Source organism: Falco punctatus (assembly GCF_963210335.1).
Source record: "Falco punctatus genome assembly, chromosome: 6".
NCBI classification, from domain to species: domain Eukaryota; kingdom Metazoa; phylum Chordata; class Aves; order Falconiformes; family Falconidae; genus Falco; species Falco punctatus.
The window spans coordinates 31,951,509-31,963,692 of NC_137585.1; the positions used below are offsets into that span (position 1 = coordinate 31,951,509).

Genomic DNA, 12,184 nt, shown 5'->3' on the forward strand with positions numbered 1-12,184 from the left:
GAGAAAGGGAGGGCTGCTGATTGTGAGGTGCAGTTTGCCATGTGCTTTATACCAAGTGTATCCATCCCACATTATTTCCAGCCAGTGAGCCCTTTACTCTGGGGCTGCTGGTGGTGGTTGGCCTTTCTGTGCGTGTCGGTTTATTCATGCCAGCAGTGATACAGTTATATAAAGCTAATGTTGTGCATTACAGTTTCTGTGGTGGAGTTTTCTTTCAGTAATGCTGTTCATATCGCCTCATAAAAAAATGGAAGGAATACGAGCCTGATTTCTAGGCACTAATAAATTAATAATATTTTCTTGCCTATGTCGTATGATGTGCAATGTTTTTGTAAATTAGGGAAACTTTTGATCTGGAGTCATTCCTCCTTTGTCTTAACCCCCAGAGGCTTCACTGGGCAGCTGGATTTGTCATTCTAAGCTTCCTATTTCTTTCTAATAATTTCAGAATTAGCTGTTGCCTGTCATGTGAACTATGTAAATATGTGTTTTCTGTATGAAGTTTTAAGCCTTGTAACATGTTAGTTGTCTTAAGGTGTTTCAAAGATTAAAGCCCTCTGAGCATCTAAGCATGTGTCTCAGTATCAGCTAACACTCTTTCCTTTTCAAGGAAATCTTGCACTGTGGTTAGGATAGTTACACCTTTTATTTCTGCAAACGCAGATCTATTAACAAAATGAATGCTTCTCTTAGTATTCTTTCAAGCCATAACATTTTTTTTTCTTTAATCCCTGACCGTTTTACTTAGTATCACCCCCCTTCTTTTGATTGCTGTAAAGGCCTTAAACTTAAATCTTTGAAATACACTGTATCAACTCATTACCTGGGGAAATGGGTACTGTTTATTATGTGTGATACTACCCCTGGGCATGTTCTCGCTCTTCCTGCCTACAGATGGAACTCAGATTTCTTAGGAGTGTCCTGCCCTCCTGTGACTGTTTCCTTGCTTGTTAACTTCTGTTTTTCACACCCTCCTTTTCTTCCATCTCCCCTGCCTCATTGGCCCTCCCTCTCATTCTTCTTTATGCCACCTGCTCTTGTTGGGTTGCAGACAACTTCTTGACCCAAGCAGCACACATAGTCATAATTTTACTATAAATGATTAAAATTATTTCAGAATAACAGCAAACTGATAAAATACTTTGACTTGCAATGGCTCTTGTTTGTTTTATATGACTGTCAAAATTTATTGGGTGTTTATACAGTTACTAAATTACTTTTCTGACTCAAAGAACGATGCCAGCTCTGGTGTAAACCTGGAAATGTACATTGTAGAACCAGACCAATCATCCAGGCACTTCTCAGAACTTTGTCGACTGAAAGAATTTAGCACAGATCCAAAAGTACTTATAAATGCTTCTATCTTCTGCCTTATATGATTAATGTTATTGAAGCTAATTTTGTTTGCTGCATGTGTGTATTTTCCAGGTGAAAGGACTTGTGAAGCAGCACATAGACTCATTCAACTATTTCATCAATGTAGAGGTATGCTTTCTTGATGGAAAGAGAGTGGCTCTTAGTACTCAGAAAAGGCACATGATTCTGTTGGTTTTGGTTTTTTTCCCTCCAGATAAAGAAAATCATGAAGGCCAATGAAAAAGTTACAAGTGATGCTGACCCAATGTGGTACTTGAAGTAAGCATGAAATGATTTCCGTATCAGTAGTAGTGTGCGTACTATCTCAGGGGTTTGTTATTGGCTATGAAGTATTTATAGGCACTTGTGTAGGTATAAATCAAGAGAGTATTTTCCATAACTTATCTCTTACTTGGAGCATTGAAAGATGGGAGGATTTAAAGAATAATCGTGTGAAGCAGACTTAATAGTCAGCTGTTAACAATACCTTATGTCAGCATTCTTCTGTAATTTAGTCTTTTTGGATGACAGATGGGAGTTTCTTTCTGCCTGTTTGCAAAGGTAACCTGGGGTTTATTGCATGTGTAGTTTAAATTTTAACTAACTAGAACACAGCTCAAATACAATGACTTAGTTTGGGAAAAATGATTGCTCATTATTAATCAACCTACGTTCAGCAAAGTAACTTCATTTTTCAGTATATGTAGGATTCTGCTTCTTTCAGGTCACCTAACAATATTTGGCTCATTGCTCATTATGGAACCGTTTGCATTACAGGTACCTCAATATCTATGTTGGGACTCCAGATGTGGAAGAAAGCTTCAATGTGACACGACCTGTATCACCTCATGAGGTATTAATGTTTGCATCTGTCTTGTTTGTTTGGCCTTGGAAATGCCTTGGCTATTAACTGCATGTAACTTTTTAATTAATTTTTTTTTCCTGACTTGCAAATAACTGTAGTCAGTGTTTCATGGTGCTGTATTTGAGTGGGTTTCCATGAAACTAATGAAAAGTACTTCTCTTGTGTAAGCTTGTGGCTCTCCTTATGACAGAGCTGAAGTCCTCACACTACAGTGTAGTGTTTTTTGATGTTTTTATTAACTTCTTTTTAATATTAACCTTGCTACTCTCTGCACCCTGGGTCACTTCAGTCTCCCCTTCCCTCACAGTCATCTTTGGGAACATCTCTCTGATTTTTTGCTCACAGTTTTTAAGTCTGAGTCGGAGACTAAAAATGGAAACTTTGAGCAGAAATAGATGGAAGTTGATAAAATTACAGGAAACTTCAGAAGAACATTAGCCTTATGGGGAGTATATTTAACTACTTTGCACTGCTGTAAGCATATAGGTTGACAAATGGATTGTGTACTTCTGCAATAAAGATGCCTGTTGGAGAACAAGTGCTTCTCTGACTGAAATCAGTCTGTTGCTTTTGGCAGGATATAAGTTAGCTTCTATACATATAAGAATATGTATAAGAAATGCATAAATTAAGATGAGATTTGAACCTTTTAGGATCGTTTCCAGGACTCTATAGCCATACAGTTCCTTTCAGAGATTGCTCAGAAACAAAGTCTTCCTCTCCTGCTGCTGTGCTTTGAGATTTATAGCACTGCAGCAAAGGTACTGACAACCACTTCTGGCCTCAGAACACGAACTGAGCTTGAAACTTGCACTCATTTACCTACATACAGCCTGCTGTCAATGTAATAAATCAATTCATATATCAGATGTTTTTTTCCGTGCTATATACCCTTGATACTTGGATTGTTGGTTGTTTTCCATGTTGTGTATGTGGCACGCTTTAGACTCTTACCGCGAAATACATTCTGTGCTTTGGAGAAATTCTGTAAAAACAAGCCATCTAGCGGCTGCCTCATGTGTATAGCCACACCTGTTTCCAGCGACCTGACTAACTCCTTTAGTTTGATGGAAAGATTTTAAGTAAGGCCAATAACTCAGCCATCAACAGTTCAATTAGATGTAATACGGCACAGCTCACGCATTTTATAAATGTGTAGTTAACATTAAATATATTGAATGTGCACAAAATGCAACATGATTTTTTTTTCTTTCATATGAATGACATTGCATGCAAAAAATTTTGTGGCCAATAACTCATATGCAAAAATCCAGATATTAAAATGCTTTCTTACTTTAAAAGTAAAGTGACTGTATGTGCAGAAGAGAAAAAAATAAATGCTTCATAGAGAATGTTGACCTTGAATTTAGAATAACCTATTCTTGCATCTCAGATATAGCCTTACTGATCCTTAACGCTAGTGCATCATTTCTCAGTTTTTTTCCATGTGTTACACACACGTGAAGGCCATAGTTATTTTCTTAAATAGTGTGCTAATAATGTCAAACCAGGGATGTGATTTAAAAAAACAAACCAGAAAGACTGGATACTCATGAGTATGTCATTACATTTCTCTGTTAGAGGCTTATGAAGTTCCTTCCCAAAGACACCTAAAATGATCAGGTTTTCATAAGGGTCTGAGTACATTGCCTATCTTCAACTAAATTTGGGAGGGTTTATGTCCTTGCTTTCCTCAAAGATCCACTCATGCCTGTCTTTTACCTCTAGGCGTCTAATGTAAGGGAAGTTACCTGAAGGAAGGTGATACAAAAATACAAGTGCTGGACTATTAGACTGTGTAATTCTTATTTTATATCTGTGTCTTGCATGGACAGAGCATGCAAAAAGAATTTCAAAGCCTTTTTTCACCGAAGTTATATTAATGAAGCTATCTGAGACTCTTTCTCACACAGTTCTTATGGGAGTTTCAAGAACTATTCACAGAGATGAATTTAAAGTAATTAGAAAATGGAAATGTTCTCAGGTTACTTTTATATTCGATAAAGATGCTTGGAGCACAATGGGACCTAGTTTCCTACAAATCACAGCTTGAAAACTGCTGGTGCACATCAGTATTTTATTACTAGAGAAGTAGTTTACTTTTTAATATGAAGAGAAGGAGCATTCAGTTTGCAAAGATTCTTGAGGCATGTTTTTCCCATACAGTTGCATCTTTAATACACAGCACAATCTTTATTGCATTTATTAATGTATAGTCGATACACTGAAAGACTATAGAACCATAAATGTACAAGTCTGAATACTGATAAACCTATAATCCTGGAGCTCAAGGGTATTGAATACTCAGAGAGATCACAAATGACCTGCTGTGAGTTGCTCTGTTGTATTCAGCAAATGCAATAAACCTTGGCTTGCGTGACAATACACAATACCTTAAGGGCTAGCTGCAGAGTCATAGAGAGAGATTGGAGATAGCAAACCAGAAAGCTCAGGTTAGAAATGGTTGAGCCTTGAGCTATATAATGTCCTAGATATGTATATCCTGCTTCTCTTGCCACGTGAGAGATTCGCAAACAAATTCTGGGAATCCTTACAGGAAGTGATACTGTAGTGAGCCTTCTGTAAGTCATCTTTAGAAAACAGTACCGTACAGTGAGATCTGCTCATTCTGTTAATGAGGTAGTGCAGTGTCTCTCTTAATCTCATGTGATTCCCTTCTATCAAACTTCTTATGACAGCAGTACTCTTCAGCTGTTTTGAGTCTTCATACAGAAATGTCCCTAAGCTGAGCACTGCTCTCAGAGGCTATGGTGTAGTATGGTCTGTGTGTCAGCTCTGCTGATTAGGCCTGCTTGTTTAATTAAACAGTTTAGAAGTTATGCTCTGCAGTGCTATCCTCTGAAGATCTGCTGGCTGCTCTTGAAACATCACAGTAATTGTATTTGGGGTTTTTTTGGTTTTATTTTAAGCAGGAGACTCTGTGACACATAGTCCAGGTACCATTAAGAGCTTGGTCAAGCTTTGTTTTGCATGATTTCTTTGTGAGGACTTACAGGTGACAGGGATAACACAGGATATTTTCAGAGTCTTCAGCTTGTAAGCCAACGTGACTGTTCTCCTTTTAGTGCCGCCTGAGAGACATGACTTACTCTGCCCCGATTACAGTGGACATTGAATATACACGAGGTAGCCAGAGGATCATACGCAATGCATTACCCATTGGCAGGTAAGATGTGTTGGGAAGAGTTTTTACTGCAAAATAAATGTAGGCTGACCTTACTTCCTTGTTAAAAGAAACAGTGAGCAGGCAAATCTTGAAAAGCTGTACAGGATGTGGTTGTTAAGTTCTGTAATAAGATCTTGTTTTGCAAAAGCTTCTGGAAATTTGTCTTTCCAAAGAAGGATGGATATAAGGATGGATGTTGTCTATGCTTGTACTGATACAAAACCAAAGAGGGAAATACATGAGAGAATACTCAAGCTTCAAGTTGTGTTATTGCAAAATGAAAATAAGTCATATTTGCTTTGTAGGCAAATTACCCACTCTTTCACACATAATATGTGGATATACATCTGTGGAAGTTGGATGGTAAAACCAGTAAAGCAAGCATGGGTTCTTCTGTATGAGGTTAAGCTCTCCTTTAAAATTGATTTGGTTTAGAGCCAAGGCTGAGCTTTGTGGGTAAGTGTTGAGGATTTTTTTACTGGTTTTGTTTTTCTAAAGCCTGTCAAATTACTTGAGGTTATTAGTATTGTGAAGGACATCTGATTTCTTAAAGAAAAAAATAATGTGCCTTTTAGAGAAAAACAAGCTCTTAACCATACCAAAAAGGCAAAATTCCTGACAGTGCTAGCATTTATTGAAAGCAAAATTGCATTTGAAAGGCAATAAAGGTGTCTGTCTTTTGTAGACAGAGTTTCTTAAAGACAAATGCTGCCGACTTTAAAGGTCAGTGCCTTACAGAGATTGTTTACTGTGTGACTATGCATCTTACCAAAGTTGGAATACTGACTGGCAGGAAAGAGAAAATAGATATTTAAGGAGCTACACTTCTTGTAGTGAAATTTTAAGCTGTCATATAAAAAGATACACTTCAGATCTGTCAATAGAACATGATAAATGAAACTTCTGTAGCTGTAGTCAGTTTATTGCTCTAAGTAACTTTTTAAGAAAAGTTTTTAAAAGGCCATATAAATTTGAGTCCTTTGAATTATTTTACAGTGTGTGCTGTAGGCAAAGAAAAAAGTTAATGTGTGTTTTTACCAAAATGGTTAGCAATTTGTATACAAAAGACAGTACTTTAAAGGGTAACTTATAGCTAAGAGAAGCACAACAAAAACTAGTTAGATAGTTGTCTACATCTCTCTGTATAAAAAAAAAAAAACAACAAAAAAAAGGTGGACTGAAGAAGACTTGTAAAGCCTCCATAATATACTGGAAAAGAATAAATTACTGCACAGCACTAGTGTGTTGCATCTTTGCATCTTACATTAAGGCCTGTTCCTGTAAATTCCTCTTTTTCCTATGAAGTAAGGTCATGGCAAAAAAAGCACTCTTCATTAAGAAATGAAGTTCTGTCATCTGACTGGTTTTAAGGGCATACATGCAGAAAATATTTTTGCTGTTAAAAGCTTAATATCCGGTTATTATTTCCATGGGGAATAATTTTCCTCCTCTATCCCTAGTATTATGCTGGGTTCTTTTTGTTGGGTGAGTATATACAATGTTCTTGTTTGATATGTAGTTTAGACTGGGACAGCAAAGCTGTATGTTCTTTCATCTCTTATTTCTGTTGTTTGGCAGAGTCACTGATAACCTATGTGTGTTAGAAATAAAAAAACCCCAGGGCAATGTCTTTTTGTCTTTAAAAAGGAAAATTTCCTTTGAATGCTTCATAGCATTCCAAATTTATGCACAGAAATTCAATAACTTTATTTTCCCTTTTTTTTATTCTCTTCCCGTTCTTCAGATAATTAAAAAATCAGATTCTGTCCTCAAAAGGAGAATGAGTTACTGTATATAATGTCTTACGTTAATTGCAAAATATTTTATTGTTCACCAGTGAAATAAAGAATACATACTTGGTGAAATCTGTTTCACTGGAGTTTTCAGTTTTGGCATTTACATACTCCATTTTGAGCTTTCTTTTGCCAATTGGTTACTGTTTCTGATATAAATAGCCAATGCATTAGGCTTATTGTGTGTGATACAAGATTATCATATGAAGCTTCTTATCTCTAGGAAACACTTTCTCAATGAAATGACTGAAGCAAGTAGATTATCTGTATAGAGCACTGTAGTGACAAGGTAGCTTTTTATTCTCTTCAAAAATAAAGAATTTTGAGTTCCTCAGTTGTCTTTTAAGATAAAAGAATATAAAAATGGTCAAGAAATTCAAATAATTGATAAAATTTGCATACAAGAAAGGTAACTTCATTAGCAAAAGCTTCCTACTCTTAATTTGTGTTGGAATAATTCTGAATTAAGTATCTCTGAGGTTGCAAATAGTTCCGTAGTAGAAATCATAGATAAATTTTGTCAAAATATGTCTTAGCAAACACCTGGCACATAGGTCTTACAAAGACTGTGCACCAAGGAGTGAAATTCTGTAAGCTGGACCAAAAGTCCACTTTTTTGTAGAAGAGACTAAAGGGCTTGGAGTTCTTTTGGTAGTTGTAGTGATAAGCTGTTTTCATCTTGTGCAAAATGCAGCTTTTTCTTTGGAAGTGAAATATGTTTTCTTTCAAAAGTTTTAAGGAAAAATCTGAGAGTGGAAAGCTATGTTATGAAGCTGACTGTAGAAGTCCACTTTTAAATAATAACTGCAAAATCATTGTTGGTTAGTTTTTGAATAAGCCTAGTTGAATTCCTAGTAAGACTGCAATGTAAACACAAAACCAAATGAATGTGAACACTGCATTTCATCACAGGGTGACAGAGTAATTCAGGTTGGAAGAGACTTCAGGAGGTCTCTAGTACAACCTCCTGCTCAAAATGGGGTCAGCCGTCTTTATCCTGTTAGGTCTTGAAGACCTCCATACATGGAGACTGCCCAGCTTCTCCATGCACTTTATTCCACTACTTGAATGTCTTCATGGTGAAGAAATTTTGCCTCCAACCAGTCTGTGCCTCTTTAGTTTATCTGCTTTTTTTCCCTCCCTAAGCATAGAATTTGTATTTAATTTCTTGGAATAATTTTCCACCACTTCATGTTGCTTCACAAAATGCTTGCTGCAGGCTTCTGTGCTAAGACACTAGAGAAATCAAGAGCTACTACTGGGGAAACTTCATGCCTGGGTTATGTGTTAGAGGCACTGTCTATCTGCAGCCGTAAGGTGTCATTGTGATGTGGGAAATCAGGTCTGAACTAGCTTTTCCTAATTAAAACTGGTAACTGTGGATCTGCAATGGTGTGGTCTTCAGTGCAGACTGTACTGTTTTTGGGGACCAGGAGTCTTTGCACTGGTAGTCATTGGTCTTCGTGACTGTGCTTGTCCTGGATGCCTGTAGTAGCTGCACAAAAATTAAGTAGGAAGTCTACAGTTTCTGTCAGTAGGTGTGCAGTTTCAGGTCTGTTTTCAAACTACATGTTCAATGAAAAAAGGTGGGATTAAAGGAAAAGCCTATTGTTCGTTGCTTGCATGTGTTCTAATTACCTTAAATGTGTTTTCTCCGGTTTCTTCAGCATGGGTTTTGTTCTGAACTTGGCTATTCATATTTTTCTATCTGAACCTAAAGTAAAAGTGTAACTGCTTTTCTTGCAGAATGCCTATAATGCTGCGTAGCTCCAATTGCGTTCTTACCGGGAAAACTCCAGCAGAATTTGCCAAACTTAACGAATGTCCTTTAGATCCAGGTACATTTGCACTCATGCTCTTTCTTTCCCATCTTTACTTTTAATTTTAAATGTTTTTTAGCAAAGAAATACCCCATTGGTATGTTTCCTGCCACTTTGAAGTTGCTGTGGGAACTTCTCAAGTGTATGCTTGTAACTAAAAGAACTTGGCAGGCTTTTGAAAGTAGTAAGAAATGGTGACAGCATGGAATGTTTGTATTTGCAGAGGAGTATTCAACCACAAAAAAAATAGACCAAAATTTTGAAAAAGTTGAAGAGTGTATATATAGTATTGTACAGTGATGTGTTACATGGGAACAAAGGTGGAGTTTGTTCATGAAAATGAAGTGAATCAGGGGAGAGTGAAGTATAATGGTGTCCTTCAGGAACTCTCACTTGCTGCCCTTTATAAAGTAAGAATAAAGTGTTACATATTAATATTTGAAATGTAGAGAGGAGATGAAGGATTATAACAAGCAACTTCTTTGGGTTTTATCTGCCGCTTTTGAAGCGTACGCTGGACATGTACCGTGCTTGCTTGTGATGGCAAGGTACGGTGACGTGCTGTGCTGGAGGAGCATTAATAGATAGCTACAGTCTAAGAGGGGAATCTGACATGGCTCATGTGCAGATTCCTTAGATTGTCTTAGATACAACAAGGGCATTAAAATGCATTTTAAAAAGTAATGCAAAAGAAATTTCTCCCCAGAGTGCCAGAGAGAGCAAGTTGTTAATTATGGAAGACTTTCTCTTTCTTTGTTACCAGGCATCTGAAATGGCTGGTTCTTTTTTGATATAATTTATAGTATGCTTTTCTGGCAAGCAATATTTTTACCTAATTTGTAGAACTAATAATTCTATAACATCTTTTAACAAGTATGGTTACCTTACAGGTTTGTGGTTTTTTTACAGCTTTTACAGGTTTTGGTCTGCCTGTGGGTTCTTTCTGTTGAAATCCTTCCCAGATAAAGTGTTAGATCTCAAATACTATATGTGAGCTTAGCAAAATTTCTGTTTAGTCTAGTGGAACGTTTTCGTAGTTATGACAGGTTCCACACAGGGTTTGCTCTTTACTCTTTTAAGGGAGAATTTACTCTTCTGTTTTGTCCTTTCTAATAATTTATATTTAAATGAATATTGAAGAAGGTGCAAAGGTACTGACATGCAAAATCTTTCTTTTCTATTTAATAGGTGGCTATTTCATTGTTAAAGGTGTAGAGAAAGTAATTCTTATTCAAGAGCAGTTATCTAAAAACAGAATAATTGTGGAAGCTGATAGAAAGGGCACAGTTGGTGCTTCCGTTACCAGGTATGGTAAATGCCTATAATTACATAAAAGAGATAAAATCAAAGCTTTAGAAGGTCATAGTTGTAGTTGTAGGAGCTGTGTAGTTTTTCTTCCTAGTATAGTTTAATGGGAAAAAGCTGTAGACATTCAATGCCCCTGTCTTGCTACTGTCATTTTGTATGCTAAAATATCAATTCCATGATCAGTTAGTACAGTATTCCCACAAAAATAAATCGAAGTTGCTCATATGCTTCAGGGTTCATGTCAGACTAGGAAGAGCAAGATCTAATTTTTAACATAAAGCTGCACTTCCTAACCAATGGTATTTGGTCTCATTTTGCAGCAAGTAACATGAAGTTACTGCAGTGGAAATTGGATGTAACCTTTTATCTGACTAAATCAAACTGGTGTGAAAGCTTTTAAAGGCAATTGAGAAGGAAACAAAAATCTATGTTTTTGTAGTACAGAAATTATTGAAAATGGCAAGGTAGTCTAAATTTGGACCTTCCTCTTTGACTAAGTTTTATTTGTATTTGTTTGCCTTTTTGTTTTTAAGCTGCCTGCTGGTATAATGTGCTTGTTCACATTATACAGAATTACAGAATTTTATTACATTTTGTCACCCCCTGCTGGTACAGATAAAAATTCAGTGGGAGGGCTGTTTTTTCTTCCCCAGAAGTCTCATGCGTCTCTCTCCTAGCTACTTTACTGTTCCTCAGTAAGCCTAGATGAGGTTAAACATACAATACAAAATACTGTTATCTCATTACTGCTGTTGCCACCGTATTTGTGTGCAGTTTGACCTTGCTGGTTACATGCAAGTCGATGATAAAAGCATGCAAAGATGATTTTGAGAAGTACAGGCTTCTGTTTGCTTAAGTTGAATATTGACCTTCCCCATCACAGGTGATAACACCCTATTACCTTGGAGTTATGGGTTGATGTCTGGCTGTTTTAATACAATTTTTAAGAGGAGAAAGTGGGACTAATTCAGCTGCAAGACTGCTCAAGCTTGAGAAGTTTTTTTATACAGAAGGTTCTTGGAGTGTCAGTGCAATCTTTCTGTTGGACATAATATTTCTTTTTTTTTTTTTAACTTCAGCTCCACTCATGAGAAGAAGAGCAGAACAAATATGGTTGTGAAACAAGGAAGATTTTACCTGAGGCACAACACTCTGTCAGAAGATATTCCCATTGCTATCATATTTAAGGTAATCAGCTGTTGGTTTGAAGAAAAAGAAAAAAAGCTATGCTGTAGCTCAAGAAGGAAGGTTGGTGGCAGCACCTCTCAGAATTTAATATGTATAGAAGGACTTGGCAGGACTTAGAAAGTGCTAGCTTTTTTTCCCCTGGGAAGTTATCTTTATTGTACAGCAAAAAGAAAAAGTGCTGCATTTGTCTGCAAGGAGAACATTGCTGTGCCAAGACAAATGCCTGCCACCCCTTACTGCTTTGTAAGGTCCCTCAGCACTGCTCTCTCTGCTCCTGTTGCTACAGAAAGTCAGAAGGTTTTGGTTTCTTTTGTTGTGAGCTATGTAGCAAACTTGTGTTAAGGGTCTTCATTTCTCGGTTTGCCCCGCTCCCCTGCCCCCACCTGAAACTTTTGGACTGCAAAGTCGCTCAACACCCTGGGTTTCAGGTCTGGGGACATGACAGCCATGAGCTCCTTATACATGACTTCCAGTCATAACTGTAAACAACACTGATAGCCTCTGGGGAAGGCTTGCAGTTCTTAGACCTATTGCTACATCCTTTAAGATTACTAGAGTGGCTTGCATTTCTTGGCACTTTAATTCCTTCCCTTGTGAATGAGCTCTGCCTCAGTCAGAATGCTTCGGAATCCCTGAATCCCTGCTTGGGTCGGGAACACTCACTAGT

The 12,184-nt window shown here is 37.1% G+C and overlaps 1 protein-coding gene across 2 annotated transcripts in view; it reads left to right on the forward strand.

The window, feature by feature from the left end:
- POLR3B (RNA polymerase III subunit B) overlaps nt 1–12,184 on the forward strand; it is an 84,828-nt gene that overhangs the window by 5,229 nt on the left and 67,415 nt on the right. For both annotated transcript variants that reach the window (XM_080394037.1, XM_080394036.1), the window contains exons 3-9: nt 1,429–1,485; nt 1,571–1,635; nt 2,134–2,209; nt 5,308–5,408; nt 8,948–9,039; nt 10,210–10,327; nt 11,409–11,517. In XM_080394037.1, coding sequence (XP_080250163.1) covers nt 1,429–1,485; nt 1,571–1,635; nt 2,134–2,209; nt 5,308–5,408; nt 8,948–9,039; nt 10,210–10,327; nt 11,409–11,517 — 618 coding nt within the window. The remainder of the gene's footprint in view (nt 1–1,428; nt 1,486–1,570; nt 1,636–2,133; nt 2,210–5,307; nt 5,409–8,947; nt 9,040–10,209; nt 10,328–11,408; nt 11,518–12,184) is intronic.